The 24,282-nt window shown below is 51.2% G+C and overlaps 1 protein-coding gene across 14 annotated transcripts in view; it reads right to left on the bottom strand.

Annotated features, from left to right (window-relative positions):
* NPHP4 (nephrocystin 4) overlaps positions 1–24,282 on the bottom strand; it is a 139,011-nt gene that overhangs the window by 30,642 nt on the left and 84,087 nt on the right. For 11 of the 14 annotated variants that reach the window (XR_003433472.1, XR_003433471.1, XM_027110398.1 and 8 more), the window contains 6 exons: positions 13,383–13,444; positions 12,098–12,187; positions 11,341–11,448; positions 9,920–10,068; positions 9,572–9,763; positions 8,934–9,121 (listed from right to left, as the gene is read on the bottom strand). Coding sequence is in view for 12 of the 14 variants with exons in the window: in XM_027110398.1 (XP_026966199.1) it covers positions 8,934–9,121; positions 9,572–9,763; positions 9,920–10,068; positions 11,341–11,448; positions 12,098–12,187; positions 13,383–13,444 (789 nt within the window). In the remaining 2 variants the exon portion in view is untranslated. The remainder of the gene's footprint in view (positions 1–8,933; positions 9,122–9,571; positions 9,764–9,919; positions 10,069–11,340; positions 11,449–12,097; positions 12,188–13,382; positions 13,445–24,282) is intronic. The other 3 variants (XM_027110391.1, XM_027110392.1, XM_027110399.1) reach the window with 1 other exon arrangement.

Raw genomic sequence — 24,282 nt, 5'->3', positions numbered from 1 at the left:
TATGGAAGGACGGGGACCAACACAAGCAGATGAAACGGCCACAAACTTGGGGGAACCTTCCTGAAAGGAGCAGGGGACAGTAGTAAGTGAAGAAAGTCCAGAGGCACATCCCACTGTTGAAGAAAAAGAGGAAACAAAAGAAATTCTACTCACAATGTAGAACAGTGACTAGAGTGGCAGAGGCAGCCACCAGGCCTACGGGCCGCAGGTTCCAGAAGCTGCAGTTGCTCCCGCTGGACCAGAGGTGGCAGCCGTTTGGCATGAGCCTGCTGAGGGCTGCCCACAAGGGCGTGTGGGAGCCACATCATGGACTCTGGGCACCAGGACGCAGACCTGGAGGGGAAGCGGTGACCCTCCACGAGAACTGGTGGTCAGGGCTGCCAAGACTGTAAACGTCCAGACTTTGCCAGAAGACAACAACGTCTCAAATGCCACTTTCCATAAGTGGGTCCATCCATCAGAAAAGAGCGATTGTGTGGCAGAGCTGAGACCAGGGCTTTTTCTCTCTGGCCTCATGCCCCCCTGAGTCTCTGCTATCATCTTTGGCAAAACCAAACTTTGGATTCTGGGAATAACGTTCTGCTTAAAATAAGTATTCCAGGCTGAGAAATGACTCACTTCGTAAGCTTGGTGGGTGTGGAGCCAATGCTTTTAAAATCTTTTATGTCCTATTAACTCTCTGCATTCTTTATGAAGGTCACAAACCTCAGTCCCTACCTCACAGGATACACAAAATCAATTCCAGATGAATTCTAGATCTGAAGATAAAAAGGGAAAAGAGGCTTCTAGAAGGTAACATAGGAGGATATCTTCAAGACTTTGTGGAGACAAACTCATTTTGGGTGTAGCTTAGGAAATCTGCCCATTAAGGAGAAGACTGATAAATTGGACGTAATTTTCATGGAAAACTACTGTTAACCAAAAAGATACCATTAACACAGTCAAAGGCAAGGCACAGAGCGGGAGGAGATGTTTGTAACATCTGAAGAAAGACTGGGATCCGGATATATACATAACACCTACGAACACCGAGAAACAGACAACACAAGAAAAAATGGGCAAAGCAGTGCAAAAGAGGCTCTGCCGAAGGCAACAGCGTGTGGAAGGTCATCGGTCAGCCAGGAGATGCCGGCACATGCCCACCAGGAGGTCACGTGAAAGAAACCAACAAAGCCACACACATTACACAACCAGCAAGGACACAGGCAGCTCAGACTTTCCGTCTACTCCAGTGGGTGTGTCAGCTGGCACAGCACTGGAGAGGGAATGCACCAAAGCTAGACCTGTGCTGCCCCGGGACCCAGCAGCTTCAGTCCCAGGCACAGACCCACGCAGATGCACACACACACATGTGCACCAAAAGAACGATCGTATATTCTTAAAAAGGCAAGAGAGTGGAGAAAAGGGAACCCTCGTCCACTGTTGCTGGGAATGTTAAGTGGTACAGCCACTATGAAAGCCTCCTCCAAACCTTTTTTGGAGGTTCCTCAAAAAACGTAAAAATAGAGTTACCACATGATCCAGCAATCCCACTCCTGGGTATTTAACCAAAGAAAACAAAAATACTAACTAGAAAAGAAATCTGCACCCTGCCCCCGCCATGTTCATTGCAGCATTATTTATAATAGCCAAGACGTGGAAGCTACCGAAGTGTCTACCTACGGACGAACAGATAAAGAAAATGCAGTATATATATATATACAAAATATTACTCAGCCGTTAAAAAGAAGGGAATCTTGACATCTGTGACGACGTGGATGGATTAGAGAAAGACAAATACCATATGATTTCACTCATACGTGAAATCTTTTTAAAAACAATCAGGCTCGTTAAATACAGAAAGCAGACTGGTAGTTGCAAGAGGTGGGGCGGGGGGTGGGCAAAATGGGTGAAGGGGGCCAAAAGGTACAAACATCCAGTTATAAAATAAGTAAGTCACGGGGATGTGATGCACAGCACGGTGATGACAGTTAATAACACCGTGTTGCGTATTTGAAAGGTGCTAAGAGAGTAGATCGTAAAAGTTCTCGTCACAAGAAAAACAGAATTTTATAATTATGTTCAATGATGGATGCTACCTAGACTTGTTGGGCTGATCATTTCACAATGTTTTAAATATGTTCATAGCAGCATTGTTCAAAAGAGCCAAAACCTGGAAATGATTCAAAGGCCTGTGAACAGCAGAATGGGTAAACATTGTGGAATATTCGGACAATGGGTTTCTATACAGCCAAGATCACGGACAAACTACTGCTACATACAGCAACATGGAGGAATCTCCCAGACATGAGGTTGAGCGAAAGAAGTTAGATTCAAAATGGTATGGATAATACGACCCGTTTAAGTTCAGAAAACAGGTAAAACTGGGCTTCCCTGGTGGCGCAGTGTTTGAGAGTCCGCCTGCCGATGCAGGGGACGCGGGTTCGTGCCCCGGTCCGGGAAGATCCCACATGCCGCGGAGCGGCTGGGCCCGTGAGCCATGGCCGCTGAGCCTGCGCGTCTGGAGCCTGTGCTCCGCAACGGGAGAGGCCACAACAGTGAGAGGCCCGCGTACCGCAAAAAAAAAAAAAAAAACAAGTAAAACTGATGCAGAGTGATAGAATTCAGAAGAGCCGTTACCCTTGGGGGAGGTCAACAACTGGGGTGGGGGGTTGCTGTGTAATGCTCTACAGCCCCATCCGAATTGGGTGGTAGCTACACAGATGTGTTCACTTTGTAAAAATTACACCTTTTACAAAAATTAACTCAAAATGTTAATTTTTGTAATGTAAAATGCAAAACTATCAAACTCCTAGAAGATAACATAGGAAAAAATCTAGGTGACCTTTCAGATTTGGTGATGACTTTTTAGCTACAACACCAAAAGCACGATTCATAAAAGAAATAATTGATAAGCTGGTCATTAAAATTTAAAACCTCTTTTCTGAGAAAGACACCATTAGGAGAATGAAAAAGATAAGCCACAAGCTGGGAGAAAATAGTTGCAAAACACATATATGATAAAGGATCTGTATCCAAAATATACAAAGAACTCTTAAAACACAACACATATGAAAACAATATTAAATCCAATTTAAATTAAATCCAATTTAAAAATGCGCTGAAGATCCGAACAGACATCTCACCAAAGAAGATACGCAGATAACAAGTAAGCAGATGGAAAGACACACTACATCATCTGTCATTAGGGAATTGTAAATTAAAACAATGAGCTACCACTACACACCTACTTGGATGGCCCAAATCCAGGACACTGACAGCATCAAATGTTGGCAAGAACGTGGAGCAGCAGGAACTCTCATTCACTGCTGGTGGGAATGCAAAATGGTGCAGCCACTTTGGAAGACAGTTGGGCAGTTTCTCTCAAAACTTAACATACCTTTACTACACGATCCAGCAATTGGGCTCCTAGGTATTTACCCAAATTAGTTGAAAATGTATGTCCACACAAAATCCCGAACAACAAACTGGAAGCCACCAAGATGCCCTTTGGCAGGTGAATGGATAAATAAACTGAGGTACGTCCAGAGTATCATTCGGTGCCAAAAATAAACGTGCTATCAAGCCACGAAAAGCCATGGAGGAACCTTAAGTGCATATTACTAAGCAAAAGAAGCCATCTGAAAAGCATACCCTATATAATTTCAACTATATGACATCTTGGCAAAGGCAAAACTATGGAGACAGTAAAAAGATCAGTAGCTGGCAGGGTGCAGCACAGGGGATTTTTAGGGCAGTGAAATTACTCTGGGTGACACTGTAACAGTGGATATATGATGTTACACGTTTGTCAAGATCCATATAATGTACAACGTGGGGAGAGTAAACCTTAATGTGAACTCTGAGCTTCAGTTAACAACACGGTACCAATATTGGCTCATCGTGAACATAAGAAGTTGCTAACAGAGGAGACGGGGCGGGGTGGGAGTACACGGGGCTCTGGGCTAACGGCTCAGTTTCTCTGTAAATCTAGAGCTGCTCTAACAAATAAGGTCTAACCATCCTTAAAAATTCACGGGGCTTCCCTGGGGGTGCAGTGGTTGAGAATCCACCTGCCAATGCAGGGGACACGGGTTCGAGCCCTGGTCCGGGAAGATCCCACATGCTGCAGAGCAACTAAGCCCGTGCACCACAACTACTGAGCCTGCGCTCTAGAGCCCGTGCACCACAACTACTGAGCTCGTGCTCTAGAGCCCGTGTGCCACATCTACTGAGCCCATGAGCCACAACTACTGAGCCTATGAGCCACAACTACTTAGCCTGGGTGCCACAACTACTGAGCCCATGTGCCACAACTACTGAGGCCACACTCTAGAGCCCGTGAGCCACAACTACTGAGCCCACAAGCCACAACTATTGAGCCTGTGCACCACAACTACTGAGCCCATGCTCTAGAGTCCATGCGCCACATCTACTGAGCCCGCGAGCCACAACTACTGAGCCCACGTGCCACAACTACTGAAGCCCACGCACCTAGAGCCCGTGCTCCACAACAGGACAAGCCACCGTAATGAGAAGTCCGCGCACCACAACAAAGAGTAGCCCCCGCTCACCGCAACTAAAAAGAAAGCCCACGTGCAGCAGCGAAGACCCAGCACAGCCAAAAATAAATAAATAAATAAATACATTTATTAAAAAAAAATTCATGGAATGGTGCACTTTGTTGTATGCATGTTATATTTCAACAACAAAAGAAAACGTCTTAAGTGAGGCCCATGAAAGACTCGGTGCTGAGCCAGCTCAACCTTCTGAGGTCTTGAGGAACCCGGTCCATCCGGAGAGAACCCCCAAGTCTGGGCTGCCAAAGGAAGCCCAGATCTGCTCAGTCAGAGGCATCTTTGGCCAAGACTCAGCTGTGTAAGAAATTGCAAAGCCTTTGTGGACTCTGAATTTTAATTCACCATGACAAGAAAATTCGATTCTGGATTTTAATTTCTTTGGACTTCCACTTGCAGGGCAATTTAATTTTTGGACTAATTTCTCTCTGGGCAATTCATAGTGGAAAGGGGTTTACAGTCAAATCAGAAGCATCTCTAAGTGGTTGGCCTTTTTTGTTGAATTATCTTAACACTATCATTTAACCTCACTGCAGAAGCTCCGATGAGCTCCACTGGATCAAGTGACTGGATAGCATTTAGCACGGGAAACAGAATAGGGAATGAACGGTCAGCAATGCGTGCAGAGGGGCCCTGAAATCCAGGCATTATTCTGATCCATTTCAGAGCCTTCTGGGAACATAGGCTAAACTATCCACTGCTGGTCCTGGGGGGACTGGCAAAGGAAAGGTGGTGGGTTTGGGAGCAGTGGTCCCAGGAAGGCTGGGAAACACCCCCAGTGGTGACTGGTCTCCTCCCCAGTGGTGACTGGTCCCCTCCCCTAAGGAGGGCCACAGCCCCGCTGGCCATAAACTCAACGGTTATGTGAGCTGAGAGAACAAAACAGAGGAAGGTTGCAGGAACACATCGTCCCCAGCCCTACCTCCGTGCAGAGGGACGGCCCGTGCCACCCTCTGCCCAGCACACTCTCCTCCCAGGGCAAGGGCAGCTCATCGACTGGTGGGTTTGGGGGAAGAAGCAGAGCCCAAGCTTCTCACCCCTTCCCCTTTCTTTTCAGATTTGTCCGCAGGAAGAGAGGAGGCCGGGGTCCACAGGCAAGCGGGGGGCGCAGGTTCAAGGTTGACGGCGGCTGCCCAGCCCGACCTCTGCCTGCCGCTCACCTGATGGGGGCACGGCTAGCACCACGGGCTCTCGGGCTAACCCCATTCCCACAACGGCTCCGACTCTCCGCACTGATTCTGACCCTGGACAAGGGAACGGAGCATCACCTGCTGCACCCATGACTTCTCGCACCGAACGATCTGGCTGACACTTCCCACTATTTCTTCGTTTTCTAAGCATTTATGCTCATTTTCTAATTTCTTTCCTTCTACTTTATTGGGTTTGCTCTGTTTTTTTTTCACCAAACTTCTTGAGCTGAACAATGAGATCAGCATGTTAAAAGATACTTACTTCTTTACCAACAATAGAAGCATCTGAAGCTGCAAATGTCCCTGTAATTACCATTTTACTTATTTGCTTTTTTTTTAAGTTACTTTTTATTGGAGTATAGTTGCTTTACAATGTTGAGTTAGTTTCTACTGTACAGCAAAGTGAATCAGCTATACGTATACATATATCCCCTCTTTTTCGGATTTCCTTCCCATTTAGGCCACCATAGAGCATTGAGCAGAGTTTCCTGTGCTATACAGTAGGTTCTCATTAGTTATTTATTTTATACATAGTATCAATAATGTATACATGTCAATCCCGATCTCCCAATTCAACCCACCTACCCCCTTCCCCCTTGGTATCCATACTTTTTTTTTTTTTTGCGGTACGCGGGCATCTCACTGTTGTGGCCTCTTCCGTTGCGGAGCACAGGCTCCGGATGCGCAGGCTCCGGGCACGCAGGCTCAGTGGCCTTGGCTCATGGACCCAGCCGCTCCGCGGCATGTGGGATCCTCCCGGACCGGGGCATGAACTCATGTCCCCTGCATTGGCAGGCGAACTCTCAACCACTGCGCCACCAGGGAAGCCCTAAAGGATCTCTTTTTTTTTTTTTTTTTTTTTTTTGCGGTACGCGGGCCTCTCACTGTTGTGGCCTCTCCTGTTGCGGAGCACAGGCTCCGGACGCGCAGGCTCAGCGGCCATGGCTCACGGGCCCAGCCGCTCCGCGGCATGTGGGATCTTCCCGGACCGGGGCATGAACCCGTGTCCCCTGCATCGGCAGGCAGCCTCTCAACCACTGCGCCACCAGGGAAGCCCGGTATCCATACGTTTGTTCTGTATGTCTGTGTCTCTATTTCTGCTTTGCAAATCAGATCATCTGTACCATTTTTCTAGAGTCCACACATATGTGTTGATATACGATATTTGTTTTTCTCTTTCTAACTTACTTCACCCTGTATGACAGTCTCTAGGCCCATCCACGTCTCTACAAATGACCCAATTTCGTTCCTTTTTATGGCTGAGGCCACTTTACTTATTAGTTTTGATATGCAATATTATTTTGTCATTCAGTTTTAAGCAGCCATTTCTACATTGATTTCTTCATTTACCTAGGGAAAATTAGAAATATGTTTTAAAATTCAAAAAGAGCCAGCAGTTTGGAGCCTTCCAGGGGGAGGGCAGTGAATGATTTCTGACCTTGAGGTATTATGGTCAAAGAATGCTATAAAATTAGATTAGATATAGGGTCTCTTGGTATATGGCAATACCTGCTTGGTGGCCTAAGATACATATGAATATATATACACACATATATGAATAATAATATATATACACACATATATGAATAATCAGTTTTTATAAGTTTCAGAGGCTACTTGAAAATAACACATATTCTCTAAATTGGTTGTACAGGTTCTACAAGATCATCTCTTTAAACTGTATTTTATAATATTCTCATTAATTCTTTTTCTGCTTGATCAATCAATTTACTGACAGAAGTGTGTCAAAACCTCCTACGATTGTAGGTTTGTCAGTTTCCCCTTAGAAAGTCCATCAATTTGTCCTTTATCTTTGGCAGCTGTGGTTGTTAGAAGTTCACGGATTCAGAATCATTTTTTCCTAGTGAATTATTCCCTTAATTATTATTTAATAGGCTTCTTGATCCCCAGCAATGCCTTTGCCTTTTGTCACTTTTGTCTGATGTTAATGTTGTTAAACTAATTTCATTTAATATTTGAACACGTCTTTTTCCACCTGTTAAGTTCTACTCAAGAGGCAGCAGTGGTTCAGACCCCAGGTATGTCCCTTACGAGCCGTGCGACTGGCCAAAGACAGGACAACTGGCCACCAAAAACAACAACATATTTGGTATGTTCAGTCCACTGCAGTTTAAATCCATCAGTTGATAATGATATCAGAAAAAAAAAGCCATTGGCCCCACCCTTGAAGGATGCTGGGAACTGTCTCACTATTTTAAAAATTAGCAAACAAAAGAGAAGAAAATCAAGCATTATTCTGCCTTCTCTATATGAATCGCACCTCAAGGCAACCAAAGAATTGGTGAGGAGAAGTTTCGTTTTAAGGAAGCATTCCAGCTGATACACGAAGAAGTGTTCTAGGAGTAAAACATCACCACTGTGTAGCCTTGAGTGAAGCGATCACTCCATAAGCAGCAGTCTGGATGGTCACTGATGGGGCATGAGAAGCAACCCAGGCCTCGTGCTGCTGCAGAGATGGGGACGCACCACCAGCAATACAGACGCCTTGCCCCAAGCCAAAAGCACGCATCTGCTCACACATCTAGATCTAACTCCAATTTACAGGCAAAACAGGCGATAGAGGAACACCGCAGACGTCACCACTGGGCCGCAAAACCGAAGTGCAGACACTGGGAGGCTCTAGGGCACCAGCAACGTGGCGACTTCAACAAATAAATTAAAGCGAAAAAACAGAGGCAGGGTGGTGACGACAGCTGCGGCAGAAGGAGGCTGGGGAGCCGCGCCAGCCCAGCGCGCAGGCCGCACCGAGATCCCGATTTGAACAAACTATTAAAAAACTTTATGAAGTTACTGGGGAAATGTTAACATTGGCTAGGTATTAAGTTATAATATTAAGTCAGCATTAATTTTAGATGGGGTAATATTATTGAGTTTATGTATTTTAAAAAAGACCCTACTTTTTTAGATCTACATAAGGAAATCTCTATAGATGAAATCATATAACATCTGGAATTTGCATCGAACAGCCCTGGTTCGGGGAGGGACCTAGACAGGGATGTCACCGATAACTGTCAGAGGTAAGGGGCAGGGGCACTGATTTACTGCGCTGTTCTCTCAAACTGTGAACGTGTTTGAAGTTTTTCACTGTTCAACATTTTCTAAATAAGAAAATTCGCAGACAAAGCTTGGCCCTGGATTTCGCATTTGCCGGGGGCCCAGCGCTCACCCGCATCAAAGGAGCCGTCCTTGTGAATCAGGACGAGGAGGTGGGGCAGGGAGGCCGAGCTGCTCTTCCCGGCCTCGTCCAGCTCAACCAGCTGCAGCCGCGGCGTTGTCTCGGGGGGGAAGCGGTAGAACTGGAAGGTGAAATACACAGTCTGTGGCCACGGCGCTGCCTGGTCGTCCTGGGACACCCTGGATCCAACGACAGCTCCGAGTTAATCAAGGGTCCGGGCGGAGAACCCGGGCTTCTGTCACACACTCGCAGGGAGACAGCAGGTGAGAGGCCGCCTCCTTCATCCACACCAGCAGCCCTACTGTGACCTCGGGGAGCCCGCCGGGCATCCCCCCACTTCAGGCATGGCTGGAGAGCCCAGATCTCGGGGCTACACCAGTACCCAAGGACAGGGCAACACTCTGTCCACGCTGTAACTAAGGACCACAGGAGATCGGTCAAAGCACGTTTTACAGCATTTGGAAATGGTAGTGGGTGGGTCCCAGCCAAACGAAAATAAAGACAGAGGGCATTCCGCAGTCCCCTTAAGACCGGATCATAGTATTCTCCCAGAGCCACAAAGTTCTTCCTCAGCGCAAGAACTGCGAAAGCCAGGAAAAGAGCAACAGACCAAATAGTCAAGCGTTTACCTGCTAAAGGCAAGAAACTGTAGCACTATCTCGTTGCCTTGCAGACAGTCTGATTCTTCCTTCTGAGGGTTGAACTTCACGGGATCTGTAGGATCCACGGCCTCGGCGGGTTGCTTGTTGGCGTCCAGAATCTCGGGAAAGCCGGCGGACCGCAGCAGCGCTAGGGAGGCTCGTGACGGCTTCCCTCCAGAGCTGCAACAGAAGGCCTCCTGAGCCAGCCTCCAGGAAAGGGCCAACCAAGAGGCAGGACCCGGAAAGCCAGCTCTCTAGGAAAGCCCACCGCTCAGGGGGTCGAAGGGTCTTGATCACACAGCACTTGCCCTGGGCCCTCCCAGACCTGCCCCTCACCTCCTGGTCCGGGCTCCCACGATGATCGGGGCGTGCACAGGTGTGAAAGGCAGCTCCTGCAACTGCTCAGCAGTGGAGGTGCCCGGGACCAAGGCCGTTTGGCTCAGGTCAGCCTCCAGGTGAGAAATCCTGCCCTCCAAGGGGAACTCCTGCCGAACACAGTGGGGCCCCAGGTGAGGCCAACCCAGGCACCAAGGGTGCCTGGACTTGGGGCTCGTGGGTGAACCGCCTCTGTCACATTGCAAACGAAAACACAGGAGGCTCAGCTGCACTGGAATTTCAGGGAAGCGATGAATAATTTCAGTATAAGAATATCCCATGCAATATCTGGGACACACTTATACTGGAAAGTATTGTTTATCTGAAATTCAAATTCACCGGGGCATCCTGTGTCTTATGTGAGTCGAAAAGCAACGAGGAAGGAATCATAATTTTTTTGAACAGCCCAGTAGCACAGGAGACATCTGCTGCCTGAGAAGGCGAATTAACATCAAAACCACGTCTACGGAACAGAAAGATGAAACCATCTCCAATAATGCTAGGGAGACTGTGGGACGGAGCCCCCGAGCTTGTGTAAACGCTTCCCTGTCCCCATGTCACCGAATGCTCTAGGCTTTCACCGGCACCCTCCGCCCGCCTCCGTCTAAAGGAAGAGCCTGACGGGGTCTGGGACGCTCTCTCTCCAACTGGCTTCCCAAGCTTCCCGTTTCATTCAGAAGGAGCCCCACGTGACCGGAGGCGAGGAACACGGGCCTCAGGCGCCGGTAACAGAAGAGATGAAGGCTCTTCATAATGACACGAGCCCAGATATAGTTTAGAATGAGGCACTTCACCGTGAGGGTTTTCAAGGAAGTAATTAAATGGAACCATTTTTCCTCAGCAGACTTCCAAGGCAAGACTGAAGTTTGCAGGTGAACCAGCAAACTCTACGTGAGTCCCCCAAGTTCAGTAGGAGGAAACAGGCCTATTTTAGCCCACTAGCTCCACTGGGATCGGGGACGGTGGGCTTCACAAACTCTCCTCCAGCCGCAGGGCGAGCGTCCTGGAGGGGGAGCTGGCAACTTGGACTGACCTCTCTTTACGTCTCCAGCGAAACCTCCCCTTTCCTCTCACGTTCAGAGGTCTAAGGGCGCTGTTCCTTTGTCTCGCAGGTAGAGCAAAGCCTAAATCAAGCCCCGTGGCAGGAAAAGCTCCCAGACCAAATACCCTTGGCCACCGAGACGGACGGCGGCAAAGATCTAAAGCTGCAAGGAGGTGGCGTCCAGCCCCCATCCCAACGCCCGCAACAGAGAACCCAGGAAGGTCTTGGTCACCTCGCCAAGGACCAGGGCAGCTCACGAAGTCAGAGACTGCCACAGAAGTCAGGAGCTTGGAGCCATTTCCTGGAAGGAGGCAGGCGAGAGGAGGGGCAGCCTACTTACCCCCGGGGCCAGGGAGAGCGTGGGGCTCCCCGGTGGCTTTGAGGAGGCTTCGGCCGAGCGGCGCTGAGCTGGGGACTGTGGGGAAGCCGCCAGCTGGGAAAGCGACAGCTGAAGGGAAGAAAGCTTGGGTAAGACGACAAAATGCACCCCAGTACCTTCACAAAGCCCCTCCCACCGCCCGCTGGCACAGGCCCCTGGGAAGGAAGGGAGGGAGGACTCTGATGCGGCCACAGGGAGCAGTGAGGTCTGGAATCTCCTGGAACCCGGCATCACGTCTAATTGCTTCTTCTCTAACTACCGAGAGGGGCAATTCTGTGGTTTCTCCCACGTCGTAATATTTGAATAAAAATATTACTAACAAGGAAAAGCAAGTGGAGAAGGGGAAATGGCCAGGGAAGCCGGGTGGGTTCTCTGACACTCGGGCTGCAGGGCCGGCTTGTCTCTGAACCTCTCTGGGTTTCACCTCCACCCCTGGACTGAACTTCTCCAAGACCCCTTCTGATTCTAACCACCTGTGTTCCTACGACACGAACCCGCCCGTTAAGGCAGTGACCGTGATGGCAGCTGACGTGGGCCCTGGAAGCCCCACTCCACCACTTCACTGCCACGTGACGTGGGCAACTCGCCTAACTAACTTGGTCTTGCCTCAGTCTCCTCATCTGTAAAATGGCGGTGCTAACAGTACCTAGGTCACAGGCCTACGGTGAGAAAGGGCTTGGCAAGGTACCCGGCACAGGGTCAGGTAAATGTGACAAACGTGAGGAAAACGAACATTGCACTGAAAGGCTGGTGTGAAGAGGTGGAGGGCCCTCGCTCTGCTGAAGACCCGTCTCTCAAATCCTGGTCTCTATTTATGATGTACACGTTAACAAATGAGACGTCTGTCGTCAGCAGCGACAGCTGGCCCGGGGGCGGGGGGGGGGCGGGGGGGGCTGGTGCTGGTACAGAGAAGGACCCAACCCATGATGAGGTGTGGAAGAAATGGGCGAGGGGCACTGGGGGATCCGGGCAGCATCTTAGGGGCAGAGAAGAATTTACGGTCTGCTCAGCTCCCCTCAGAGCCCACAAGCCGCCGTGAGCGCCTCCTGCCTCTGGGGCTGGAGGTGCTGCCCTGTGGCCCCTCAGCACTTAGGGGCACCATGCCGACCGCTGGAGGGGAAATGCTGGGACAGGCCAGCAGGGGCCGGGAGGCTGTCCCCAAACACGTGTCTTCGGGCAAACACCACATTCACTTCTGGTCCAGTTTCCCAGCTGCACGGTCCACATTAAAGCCACATCCTGGGGACAGCCCTGGATACCGAATCATTCAACCTTTCCAGAAAGTCAACGTCCCGGGTGATGTTGGCAGACAAGGTCATCAGGAGGACAAGCCAACTCTGACCTCATTCAAAAACCACGCTGGCCAGAGCCAGCCCCGAGCCACGGGCAGACCCGGCTCAGGATCCCTGAGGGGCGGCCGCAGCTCCTAGAGGTGACGTCTGCTCTCCAACAGGCCCACCAACGTGCTGGCCTCTGTTGCTGCCGCCCTGTCCCCTCCAGCACTAGCTGCTCAGCGCACCTGCCCGGCTGCTGCCTGGGGAAGCCACGGCCTCACCAGCGCCCTCTCCTGGCAGAGGGTCAGGAGAGGAGGCTGCGAAGAGCACTCCTCCGCGTCCCAGAAGGGGAAAAAAGGCCATTCAGTCCTGAAAGATTCCCAGCCGTCAGACATAATTGCGAGAGAACACATCAGCTTGAGTGCGGACACAGGCCTTCCATGGCAACTGCAGGATCATTAACAAGCAGCAGAAGCCACGGCCCTGACAGCCGGCGCTGGGAGCAGCGCGCTAGGGACCCGCCGCGGAGACAGGCAGGAGGGCGGCTGAGGACACCTGCACCGACACCTGGGGGCCCCTCCCCTCTGGCTCACTGGGACGCTTCCCAGCCCCCACAAGTAAACAGGACATCAACTGTTCTTCAAGATGCAAAGGGGCCTTTCCCGCCCCCAGAACCTTTAAATACTTGACTGTGGAATTCCGAAACAGGCCTCTCGGGCCTGGACTTACCCCTGGTCCCACTGGTGAGTCCTGGGGGGTGGTGAGCCCCCGGGGCGGTGGTGCTGGCAGGCCTGGGAGGAAGCACAGGGGCCGGGGAGGGGCCATCAGCCTGGGTGGGGCAAGGGCACCGGAGCCCGGCTCAGGCAGGCCTGGCGCGAGCCTCCCCTCGACGGTAACCGGTGCTCGGAGCTGGGCAGCGGCCACTGGGCAGCCCCAGTGCTTGGCGAGCAGACCCAGGGCGCTTGTCCCCAGTCACCACCTGCAGGATGGAGCCCGAGTTCGCTGCCCACTTCCTCGACCTCCTCCCTGCTCATGAGGCTCACTCCGTGTGCGCTCAGGGAGACGTGAGGCTGTCAGACACCTGAGGCTCTCCTGCGCTCACCTCAAGGCTCACCCGTCCTTTCCCCTGCTCACCCTCCCCTGCCTTCGTGGGGCCCGGCTCTCATGCCTGCCTGGGCCGGTGCTTCCCTGGCTGGGGCCCACTTGCTGTTCTGTTACATAAGAAACTTCTAAACAGACGCACGCACGGCTGGGCGCTCCGGCTCTCCCATCACTCACAGCCCTCCCCTGAGGCCCACTCACTCTAGGGGTGTGAGTGCAGGCATGTTCGTACCGGGAAGAGTCGAGGTTGGCCCTCCACAGGGTCCCTGGAGCGAGGGCCGAGGGCGCCCCTGCCCTGGGCGATGCGAGGCTGGTTCCTGCAGCACCTGAGGTGCCCAACTGCAGAGGGAGCAACCACTCCCACGGCGCTGTCCCCACCCGCCGAGCACAGTCACCGCACAGTGGCCCAGGGCAAGACCGGGCTGGAGTCTGCCTGTGCTGTTTCCACCCCGATCCCAGGCCCTGCACTCCTGTCTAGGAGTTCAGACATCACTCTAGTCCCTGAAACCCCCAGACTCTCAGCACTGTGCTCCGGCGTCTGGGGCCACCCATCAACTCCCCATCAGCCCATATACGCACGCTTCTTCTGCCGTCAGCCGCCAACATCACCGCCTCCAGTCAACGGTGGGGCTGCCCGCTGACCGGGGCCCATCCTGACACGGCCCCCTCCGCTCCCCTGAAGGCCCAGGTGGGACCGGGCACCTGTCCGAGGTGACACGTCTGGTCTCCCTGAGGACCGCGCCTTCCTAATGCACCTCGGTCCCCTTCACAGTGACCCGACTCTGGCCGCTGCATGTGGACGCAACCGCCGGCTGGACTTCAGGACGTCCTGGGCCCTGAGAAATCATGCCCCGCCCCGCCCAGGTAACTAGCCCTGCTCCTGTCACCCGCGTGTGGCCCTGACTGCCCGCACTTGGCCCTCCCTCCCTCCCCGGTGGTCTCTGCTGCCCAAGTCCCTGCACAGCCACGTCTGAGCCCCGGACCAGGCGGTGCCCATGAGCAGCTCACCTGACCCCGTGGCCCCCAAGCCCCAGTGCACACGGCACGGGGCAGGCACGGGCAGCACCTAGCACCTACCGACCAGCCAGTGCACATGAGGGCCGTGACTCTGAATGCTGTGCAGTCTGAAGGGAGGACGCCCGACTCCCCTGGCAGCCCTGAATCCCACCACAGCGCAGCTTCAGCCACCAGGCAGGAACCGCACGTGCGAAGCACCCCCGTAGCCGGCCCTGCTGTGCCCTGGGGCCGACATGCCACCAAAGCCCCTTCCAGCCACCTCGGAATCCACCTGGAGAAGTCACTGCAGGCTCACCCCAGGAGGAGAGATCCAGCTGATGAGGAATAAGGAGCGGGGAAAGTGGGGGGCGGCGTGGAGGGAGGCCCCCAACTCCGCTGGTCCCACCTGAGCTGAGCTACAGGCTCTCCAGCCCCTCACCAGCCCAGCTCCTTTCTCAAAGCCAAGTTAATGTGATTCCAAAGAACTCGGTGCCCTCTAGCCCAGGGAGCCTCCGGTTCCTGAAACGAGCTCCCTTTGGAGGGAGTTAGCTTCGCTTCCCAGGAAAGATGTCATCTCGCGAGAAGCAAAACGCAGACCAGGATTCTGCCAGGGCCCCACTGTCCTTGAAGCCACGTGCCTCTCCCCAGGCAGCTCAGGGCTCCGTGCAGCCACTCATCCCCACCACCACCCCGCCACCCGGAACAGTCTAGAAGATGAAACAGAAGAGCAGCACGCCGGATTCTCCTTTGTTCCACCCTGAAAGGAGACTGAAAACTACACGGGTTACCCCAATAAAGATGTTAAAAAAGAAAATTAAAAAACTACACGGGTTGACTTTGGCAGCGAGGAAAAGCCTGCAGGAAATGGCTCCGTTTTCCTCTGCTCAGAGAAGCCTGGCGTTTGGGAGCCGGGCGCGTGTCCTCTAGCTGCGGAAGCTCTGAACCCTGCGGAAAGTTAACCCTCCGAGCCCGCTAAACTCCTCACGCGCTCTTTATCTCCTCACGCGCTCTTTATCTCCTCACGCGCTCTTTATCTCCTCACGCGCTCTTTATCATCTCCCCAGGTCGTCTAAGCTGGGTACCGCGTGGTGTGTTTGAGGTGATTCTTTACATCCTGACTTACACAATCTTAACCTCCTAGACAACCAACCGCACAAAAAAGGCTTTGCAGCGGATGAAAGCAGTGCCTGCTGGGGATCCCAGGGCCCAAACCCACACACCCCAGCGAGGCACGGGCTGTGAGAAAATACATCAAAACCACAAAATAACTTGGTTTCAAACCTTTCTGTTCTAATGTTCCATGCGGCGGTCGCTGATTAAGTTGCTTCGCAAACTACACAATCTAACGGTCTTGCCCGGACAACACAGTGTCCTCCAGAGGCGTCACTGTCATTCCTCCAGGCCCCCCAAAAGCCACGACGGAGGTGTGGAGGTCTGACTGGGAAGCCCGCCTTCCGCCACTGAGCACGACCAGGCTGCGAGCTGCCGGGGCCGACAAGACCAAACCATGGGGCCCTCACGTGTGTGCAAAGGCCGCGTGCGTGGTGACATCTGCAGCGCGCACGAGGACGCGCGCACAAGAACCTCGCCGCAGCACCGCTGAAAACGGGAAACCATGAGGACGGCCCACGTGTTCCTGAAAACGGAAGCCCTGAATTAAAGCCGGTCCGTCTGGGTGTGGAGCCCGGAAGCAATTAAAAAGGGGGAGGTCGATGGGCGGGTCCTGACATGGGACGTTGCCAAGACAAGTTACAGGGCGGAAAGCAAGTTACCAAGCAACCCGCGTAAGGGAATCCCACCTCTGTTAAAGGAAAAGAAAGAAAACGACACGTGGATGAAGGTCTGCAGGTAAATTCATTGAAATGTGTGGAATGGTAGGAACAGTGAGGGGCTAGAACCTCACCCTTTAGACATGTGAGTAAGCCTGTTTTCCTGTACTACCCGTGGAATTTTAAATAACTTGAATTCTAATTTACTGATCGTTATCGGGTATGTCTTTGTGTCCCAGTTGGAGCCTGACGACGCTCCTGGCTGGACCGATGGCACCAGGCGGCCCGTCGCAGAGGATGAGGCCCCGCGGCAGGGGATGCTGGTGGCTCCCCAGATAGGGCCCTCCTGTCACCCCACCGGGAATACCGTCCACATCTGGCCGTGGCGCCGCGCGGCTCTGGCTTCAGGCAAATCACCTGGTCGTTAAAGGAAGAACGCAGAGACTAAGACGACAGCTTTGCCAGGTGCTCTGTGCAGCTCAGGGAAACCTCAGCCTCGGAAGGGACAGAGTCAGCAGTTGCCATGCCACCCGAGCCAACCGCGACACAGACAGACGCAGACAGGGCCACACCGAGTACTTGAGACAGACACGTTTGCAGCTGCAGCCGCCGCGCCCCCGTCTGAAGATGAATTTCCCCCACACCCTATTGCTCCCCGATCAGCCTCCACTTGCTGAAAAGCACTGTCGACAGAAGCTCAAGTGTCCAGTCCTCTCTTCAGTTCAGCTTCTAGAAGCCCGAATGCCCTACACTTGACTAAAAGGCCAGGAGGGGGCTTGCGATCTGCCCCAAACCTGGGCTGTCCGCGTCCCGCCAGGTCACACACCTGCATCCCACGCTTCTCTGCATTCAGCCTGGGGGGAGTGGGGAGGTGTGCAGACCACGAGGACCCGAAGCCCACTGCACGCTCCAGGGCAAGAAGGGCTACCTTTCAGGTCAGCACTTCTCAGACAGCACTTCTGACGAGTCGAGTGGGTGAGCATCACAGAAAGACAGAAAGTAAGTACACAGGCACGAGAGAGCTCAGGCAGCAGGCTTGGTGACATCCTCCAGGCTGCAGAGAGCAGAGGTCTCTCCACTGTCCTCCCTGGGAAGGCTGGTGGGGTCCCCATGCATGAACACATTCAAGCCCTTTACCCCACAGTGCAAGCTGCCCTCCAGAGAGCGCTGCTGCTTGAACATAGCTGCGCATTCTGGGGCGGGGGGGGGGGGGGGCGGTGCACGGAGGAAAAGAGAATCAGCTGGCAGGGCCTGATGAGTGGGATTCGTGGAGGAAAAGGCTGCCCTGCAGACAGACCTGCCTGTGCTTAACTGAAGGGAGAGGAGGCTGTTGCTTAGCAACCGTGGCAGCTCAGGGCCAGGCAGGGAGGGGCCAGGCCTCGGACCAGGAAGGCGGGACTGTGGGGATGTTCCAGGATGGGGCCCAACAGCTTGCCCCAAGGGCAGGGGGAAGGAAGGGGTCGTCACAGCCAAAGACACAATTTCTGTGATTTAAATAGAGATTGTGAAAAACAGCTTTCCCCGACAGACCTTGAAAATAAAGGATTACTCAGCATTCAATGGTACTCCAGACACTCAGAATTCACAAGGCCGACCCGTTTGAAAGGCCGTTATTTCTAATTATTTGGGCTTAAAAAGTCATCCTCTTGAAGACTTTGATCACAGGAATGGAGGAAGTGAGCAGAATCTAGGAAGAGGTAAAGGGATGCTGTCGATGGAGTGGGTTTGGTCTCAGTACTGAAGGAATCTAGAGGTGCCCTGTCTCGGCGAATCAGGCCCAAGAGGAGTGGGAAGTATGGGACGTGCCCAGAGCCCTAGGCTGGGGTCACCTTCAAAGACCAGGCTCAGAAGCGTGATCTCCCTCCTGGAGGCCTTGGCTCTGAACCGCTCACTCAGGCTCTCCGGCAGATGCCGCACAGGTGTGTTCGGTTCCCGGCCGCTAACTTCCATGCCCTGCTCAATCGACATCCTTCACTCTCTCCACTGCTGCGTGATGTCCTGGATGACACGACTCAGGTCAGGCGAGCTGCCTGTCAGTGAGGATGCTCTCGAGCATGTCGCCCGCACACGGGGTCACAACCACGTCAAGCGTCTAACTCAGTGTGCTCTGGGAAACACCAGGGTTGTGTATTTTCAATGGCCCCTTCTACCCGGCCGCTTTTATGTCTATTAAGCAGACACACCAAAATCCTGACGCCACCAGAACATTCAAAAGCAAACTACGGGTCAGGGAAATGCCATGCCGGGTTCCAAAACCTGGAGACGGAGGGCCCTCTAGCGGCCCCGCACACACACCCGTGCGGAGGGTGATGAATGGACCTTTGCTCCCTGGTAATTTTGCAGAACAAATAAAAAGGATCATTCATAACAGAAAGCCAGAGCACCTCACTTAAAGTGACAGCTGCATATCATTAAGATTTCCAAAGGAATTGTATAGGTTGGTAAAATACTGAAGCAGGAGGAGTTTCCATCATAAGTGAAACATCAGCCGGTATTTAAGTCTCTTATGTTAGGTCTTGGGAGGCAACGTTTTCAAATGCTTGGAGCCTGGGGTGAAGGCGATCACGTTAATGTGACATGAATGCGGTGATAAATCCAAATTAAATAAACCAAATGGCAACAGGCTGCATCCACGCAGATCTGCAGGTCCCCGAACGGGAGCTGAAAACCAGATGACGCTGCTACCGCACGTCTGCACCAGAGCTCAATCCCTGAGTCCTCCAGCAGCTGAAGCATCCACTCCTGTCTGCCAAGGACGCAGCAATAACCCTTCTGGTAGAGAACTCAAAGGGTATGCACCCAGCAGCTCTGAACCTTAGGAAGTCAGGCTGGGGCTCGGTGAGCCCCACACACGGGAGAGTAACACCCTCCACCCAGTCACCCAGAAAGAGGCTCGGCTCAGCGGGCGACAGGATCATCTCGAGCCCAAAGCAAGAGGCCTTGTGGGGGAGCCCTCCCTGTGGGGTCCCCCCACCCCCTGAACCTCCACAGTGCTCCCTGGAGCCCACACAGTACCCTGCTCTGTGCCCAGCAGAGCCTCCGGGGGTGGAGATGGTGGGCTTCCGGAAGACAGGCCGGTGCCACTGGCAGGAACTACCAATCTCTACTCATTCAAAGATCAAGAAATGCAGGAAAAACTCCTCAAAGCTGGGGTGCAACTACGCAGTGGAAACAGCTGAGTGCAGGGAAAGACCTGGGACAGGAGAGCAGGCCCTCAATCCGTCGGGTGACCACCGGAATCCACCCTCTCTCCCGAGAGCAGCAAGGATGGTTTCCCTGGGGCATCACCCTCCCAGCCCTTACCCCTGGCCCAACCCCACACAAGAGAGGGAGTGTGACCCAGGATGCACGCCCTGCCTCACCCCCATCCCAGTCATTCGGGGTACAGCAGGGGACCCGGCAGAGGGAGGGGCTCCATCTCAGGACTCTGACTGGACAACTGAGCAAAAGAAGTTCTTCCTGCTGGGATTCCTAAGTCCGAGGATAACCGAGCAGCTCCCGGAGCCACATGTAGGGAAACCCTGCCTGGAAGGAAGCCACCACGGACAGCTGGAGGGTGAGCAGACAGAGGTGTGGGAGACAGACAGACAGACAGACACACCAGGTCTTCACCACACCGCTCCAGGGCCAGGACGCAGCCAGGCCTCACGTCAGGGCTCTTCCATCACGTGAGCCAATCAATTCCCTCTCCATTTCGACTATTTTGAGTTGAGTTTCTATCATGGAAGAGTCCCGAGTGACCCATTTCTCTACCCACACGTGCTGAATGCTTTGGGCAACAGAACGGTGGACCAGCAGAGTCCCCACTGGTGAGATGCTCCTATGATCGTCTCTAATGCCGAACGAATATCCACACCGGGGATCGGCACCTCTTCACCTTCTGCGGCCTCGCTGCGACGCTGCGCAGCACCTGAGACTGGGCGGGGCCACACGCCAGCTCTAGCCCCTGAGCTGGGAGGAAGGATGCAGGTCATTTCTGGGCCTTTCTTTGTGCTGGGGGGGAGCGGCCGGCAATCCTCTGGTGACAACTGCCATGTGTGACCATAGTGAGCAGAGCCGCCCCCAGCCCACATGGACGTGTACTGAGAGCAGGAAGCAAAGCTTTCTGTTTTAAGCCAGTGAGATTCCGGAACTATCTGTCACCAGGGCAAGCCTGGCTGACACACCCCAAAAGCAGTAGTGAGAAGGAAGAAACAGACAACAGATGATATAAAATAAGGAGCAGTCTGTCATACAGAGTGAAGTAAGTCAGAAAGAGAAAAACAAATACCGTATGCTAACACATATATATGGAATCTAAGAAAAAAAAAAAGGGTCATGAAGAACCTAGGGGTAAGATGGGAATAAAGACACAGACCTACTAGAGCATGGACTTGAGGATATGGGGAGGGGGAAGGGTAAACTGTGACAAAATGAGAGAGTGGCATGGACATATATACACTACCAAACGTAAAATAGACAGCTAGTGGGAAGCAGCCGTATAGCACAGGGAGATCAGCTCGGTGCTTTGTGACCACCTAGAGGGGTGGGATAGGGAGGGTGGGAGGGAGACGCAAGAGGGAAGAGATATGGGAACATATGTATATGTATAGCTGATTCACGTTGTTATAAAGCGGAAACTAACACACCGTTGTAAAGCAATTATACTCCAATAAAGATGTTTAAAAAAAAAACACAATCAGTTGTTAAATTTAAAAAATAAAACTCCTTTTTCCAAATAAAAAATAAAGAGCAGCACCTACCAAGGCCAGGAGATGCGGAAAGGAGGCTCTGCAGGGAAGAGACATCTGAGCCGGGCTTTAAGGATGAGGGCAAGGGCCCGCGTGAAAGGGCAAGAAGAGTTTAGTGTATTTTTTAACGTGGGGATACTTTAAAACACTTCTATATTCTAGGTAAAAGCAAACAGAAGTTGAGCCCAACAGCTGAGGCAATACTCTGGTGACAACTGCCATGTGTGACCATAGTGAGCAGAGCCGCCCCCAGCCCACATGGACGTGTACTGAGAGCAGGAAGCAAAGCTTTCTGTTTTAAGCCAGTGAGATTCCGGAACTATCTTTAGTTGGGATAGTGGGGATACTTTAAAACACTTCTATATTCTAGGTAAAAGCAAACAGAAGTTGAGCCCAACGGCTGAGGCAGTAAGAACACTAAAGATCAAAACGTGTGAGAGTCCACGCTGCACCTAGAAGAAAACTGCAGACCCTTAAGTGAGATCACTCCTAAGCAGATAAACGGAAAAAATGCTAAGCACTCAACTTTTTGTAAACTTTTTAAAAATTAAGAGGATGGACTTGATAAAAGCATATAAAATTAAATTTTCATTAAGTTAATTAAAATTAAAGATACAATTAGAAACAAAGAACGGGAGAACCAATAAGTAAAACCAACAGCTAGTTCTTTGAAGAGAATGATGAAGTGAAGAAACCTTGGATAAGCCTGACCAAGAAAGGGAGAGATTCACCAAAATATCAGGCATGAGAAAGGGAACCTAATCATAGATACTTTCAAAAAGAAACAACCGGCCCAGAATGGAGTCACTTGTCACTTGCACTGAGCCAGCGTCACCGAACCATGGGTTGGTACCTTACCTAAGTGCACTTTCAATATTCCCCAGGAGAGTGGTCTTAACTGGCCAGTTCGGAATTTTCTGGTTGGCACCAATGAGGTAACAGCCACGTGGACCCCTTCCATCCCCCAGAGGCAGGTGAGGTAGCCCACTCTTTCCTTACCCCCTCCCCCACCTTCTGCCTATAAACGTCTTCCTTTTTGTTCAGCTCCTCCAAGTGCCTTTCTACTTGGTAGATGGGATGCTACCTAATTCATTAATTGTTCAATAAAGCCAGTTAGAGCTTTAAAATTTACTTGGTTGAATTTTTGCTATTTAATGATACGAATTAGAAGCTTTAAATTAGATACAATTTTATCCCAACATCTTTGTAAACTAAAAGAAATTAACCATTTTTCTAGAGAATATGTATCCCAAAAGGTAACACAAGATGAGATGGAAAACCTAAATAGATCAATAACCATAAACAGAAATTTAAATGGTTGTCAGAACATCCCTTCAAAAGGCACCAAGTTCCTGATGGTTTTCTAGGTAAGTTTTATCAGACCTTCAAGAAACAGATGCTGCCTTTTGTTTAAACTATTTTAAAGCACAGGAAAAGGCAGCAAACAGAGAAATAGCTTAAAATCTTAAGTGCCAACCTGACTGGATCACAGGGCACCCAGATGTTTGGTTAAACATTATTCTGGGTGTGTCTGTGCGGGTGTTTCCGCATGAAATTCGCCTTTGAAGGGGTGACTCAGTTTTAAAGCAGTTTGCCCTTCCCGCTGTTAGGTGGGGCGGGGAGGGGGGATGGAGGCCTCATTGAATCCATTGAGGGTCTGTATAAAACAAAAAGGTGGAGGAAGGAAGAACTAGACCCCTCCTGCCTGACCGCAGAGCTGGGTCATCAGTCTCCTGCCCTTGGCCCCCTGTTGTCAGGCCTTCAGACCCAGATGAAATCCACGCCACCGGCTGCCCTGGTTCTCAGACTTTTGGACTCAGCCTGAATTACACCACCCGCTTTCCTGGGTTCCAGTTTGCAGACAGTAGATCACGGGACTTCTCAGCCTCCGTAATTGTGTGATCCAATTTCTCATCATATATCTCTTCCCATACTGTATGTATATCTGCTTCTCTAGAGAACCCCAAGTAAACACTCATTTTACACACCTAAAATGCTCATAATACCAAAACCTGATAAAGACAACAAAAAAGAAAGGATCTATATATAAAATAGATAACTAATAAGAACCTGCTGTAGAGCACAGGGAACTCTACTCAATGCTCTGTAATGGCCTATATGGGAAAAGAATCTAAAAAAAAAGAGTGGATATACATATATGTATAACTGATTCACTTTGCTGTACACCCAAAACTAACACAATATTGTAAATCAACTATACTCTAATAAATTTTTTTAAAAAATAGAACCCACTAATATAAACAAATGCAAGTAATAATTCAATAAATAATAAGAGTGGTGTCTTAAATCAATGGGGAAAACATTCAGAATTAAATAGTATTGGGATAACTGGATAGCCATCTAGAAAAATATAAATTGGATGTAAACTAATATTTTACACAAGAATAAATTCCAAATGGATCAATGATTTAAATGTATATAGAAGAAGGAAGCCCTAAAATTACTAGGAAAAAAACTTGAGAGAATTATTTGTAACCGTGGAATGTGGAAGACCTTTCTAACTAAAATATGATCTCTTAATGCTTTAAAAGAAAAGATTGAAAAAAGATGACTATGAGGGGCTTCCCTGGTGGCGCAGTGGTTAAGAATCCGCCTGCCAATGCAGGGTACACAGGTTCAATCCCTGGTCCAGGAAGATCCCACATGCCACGGAGCAACTAAGACCGTGGGCCACAACTACTAAGCCTGCACTCTAGAGCCCGTGAGCCACAACAACTGAGCCCTCATGCCACAACTACTGAAGCCCACGTGCCTAGAGCCCATGCTCCACAACAAGAGAAGCCACCACAATGAGAAGCCCGTGCACTGCAACCAAGAGTAGCCCCGCTCGCCACAACTAGAGACAGCCCGCACGCAGCAACGAAGACCCAACACACCCAAAAATAAATAAATAAATTTACAAGGAAAAAAAAAAAGATGATGACTATGAAAATTTTTGTAAACTCCTGGCAAAACCACTACAAGAAAAGTCAAAAGAAAAAAGACAAATTGAGAAAATAAATTTGCAACCTC

Source organism: Aethalodelphis obliquidens, unplaced genomic scaffold, assembly GCF_003676395.1.
Source record: "Aethalodelphis obliquidens isolate GAN/ISIS:26980383/991018 unplaced genomic scaffold, ASM367639v1 scaffold9, whole genome shotgun sequence".
In the NCBI taxonomy this organism is placed as follows: Eukaryota; Metazoa; Chordata; class Mammalia; order Artiodactyla; family Delphinidae; genus Aethalodelphis; species Aethalodelphis obliquidens.
This window is presented reverse-complemented; position numbering and strand designations above follow the sequence as displayed.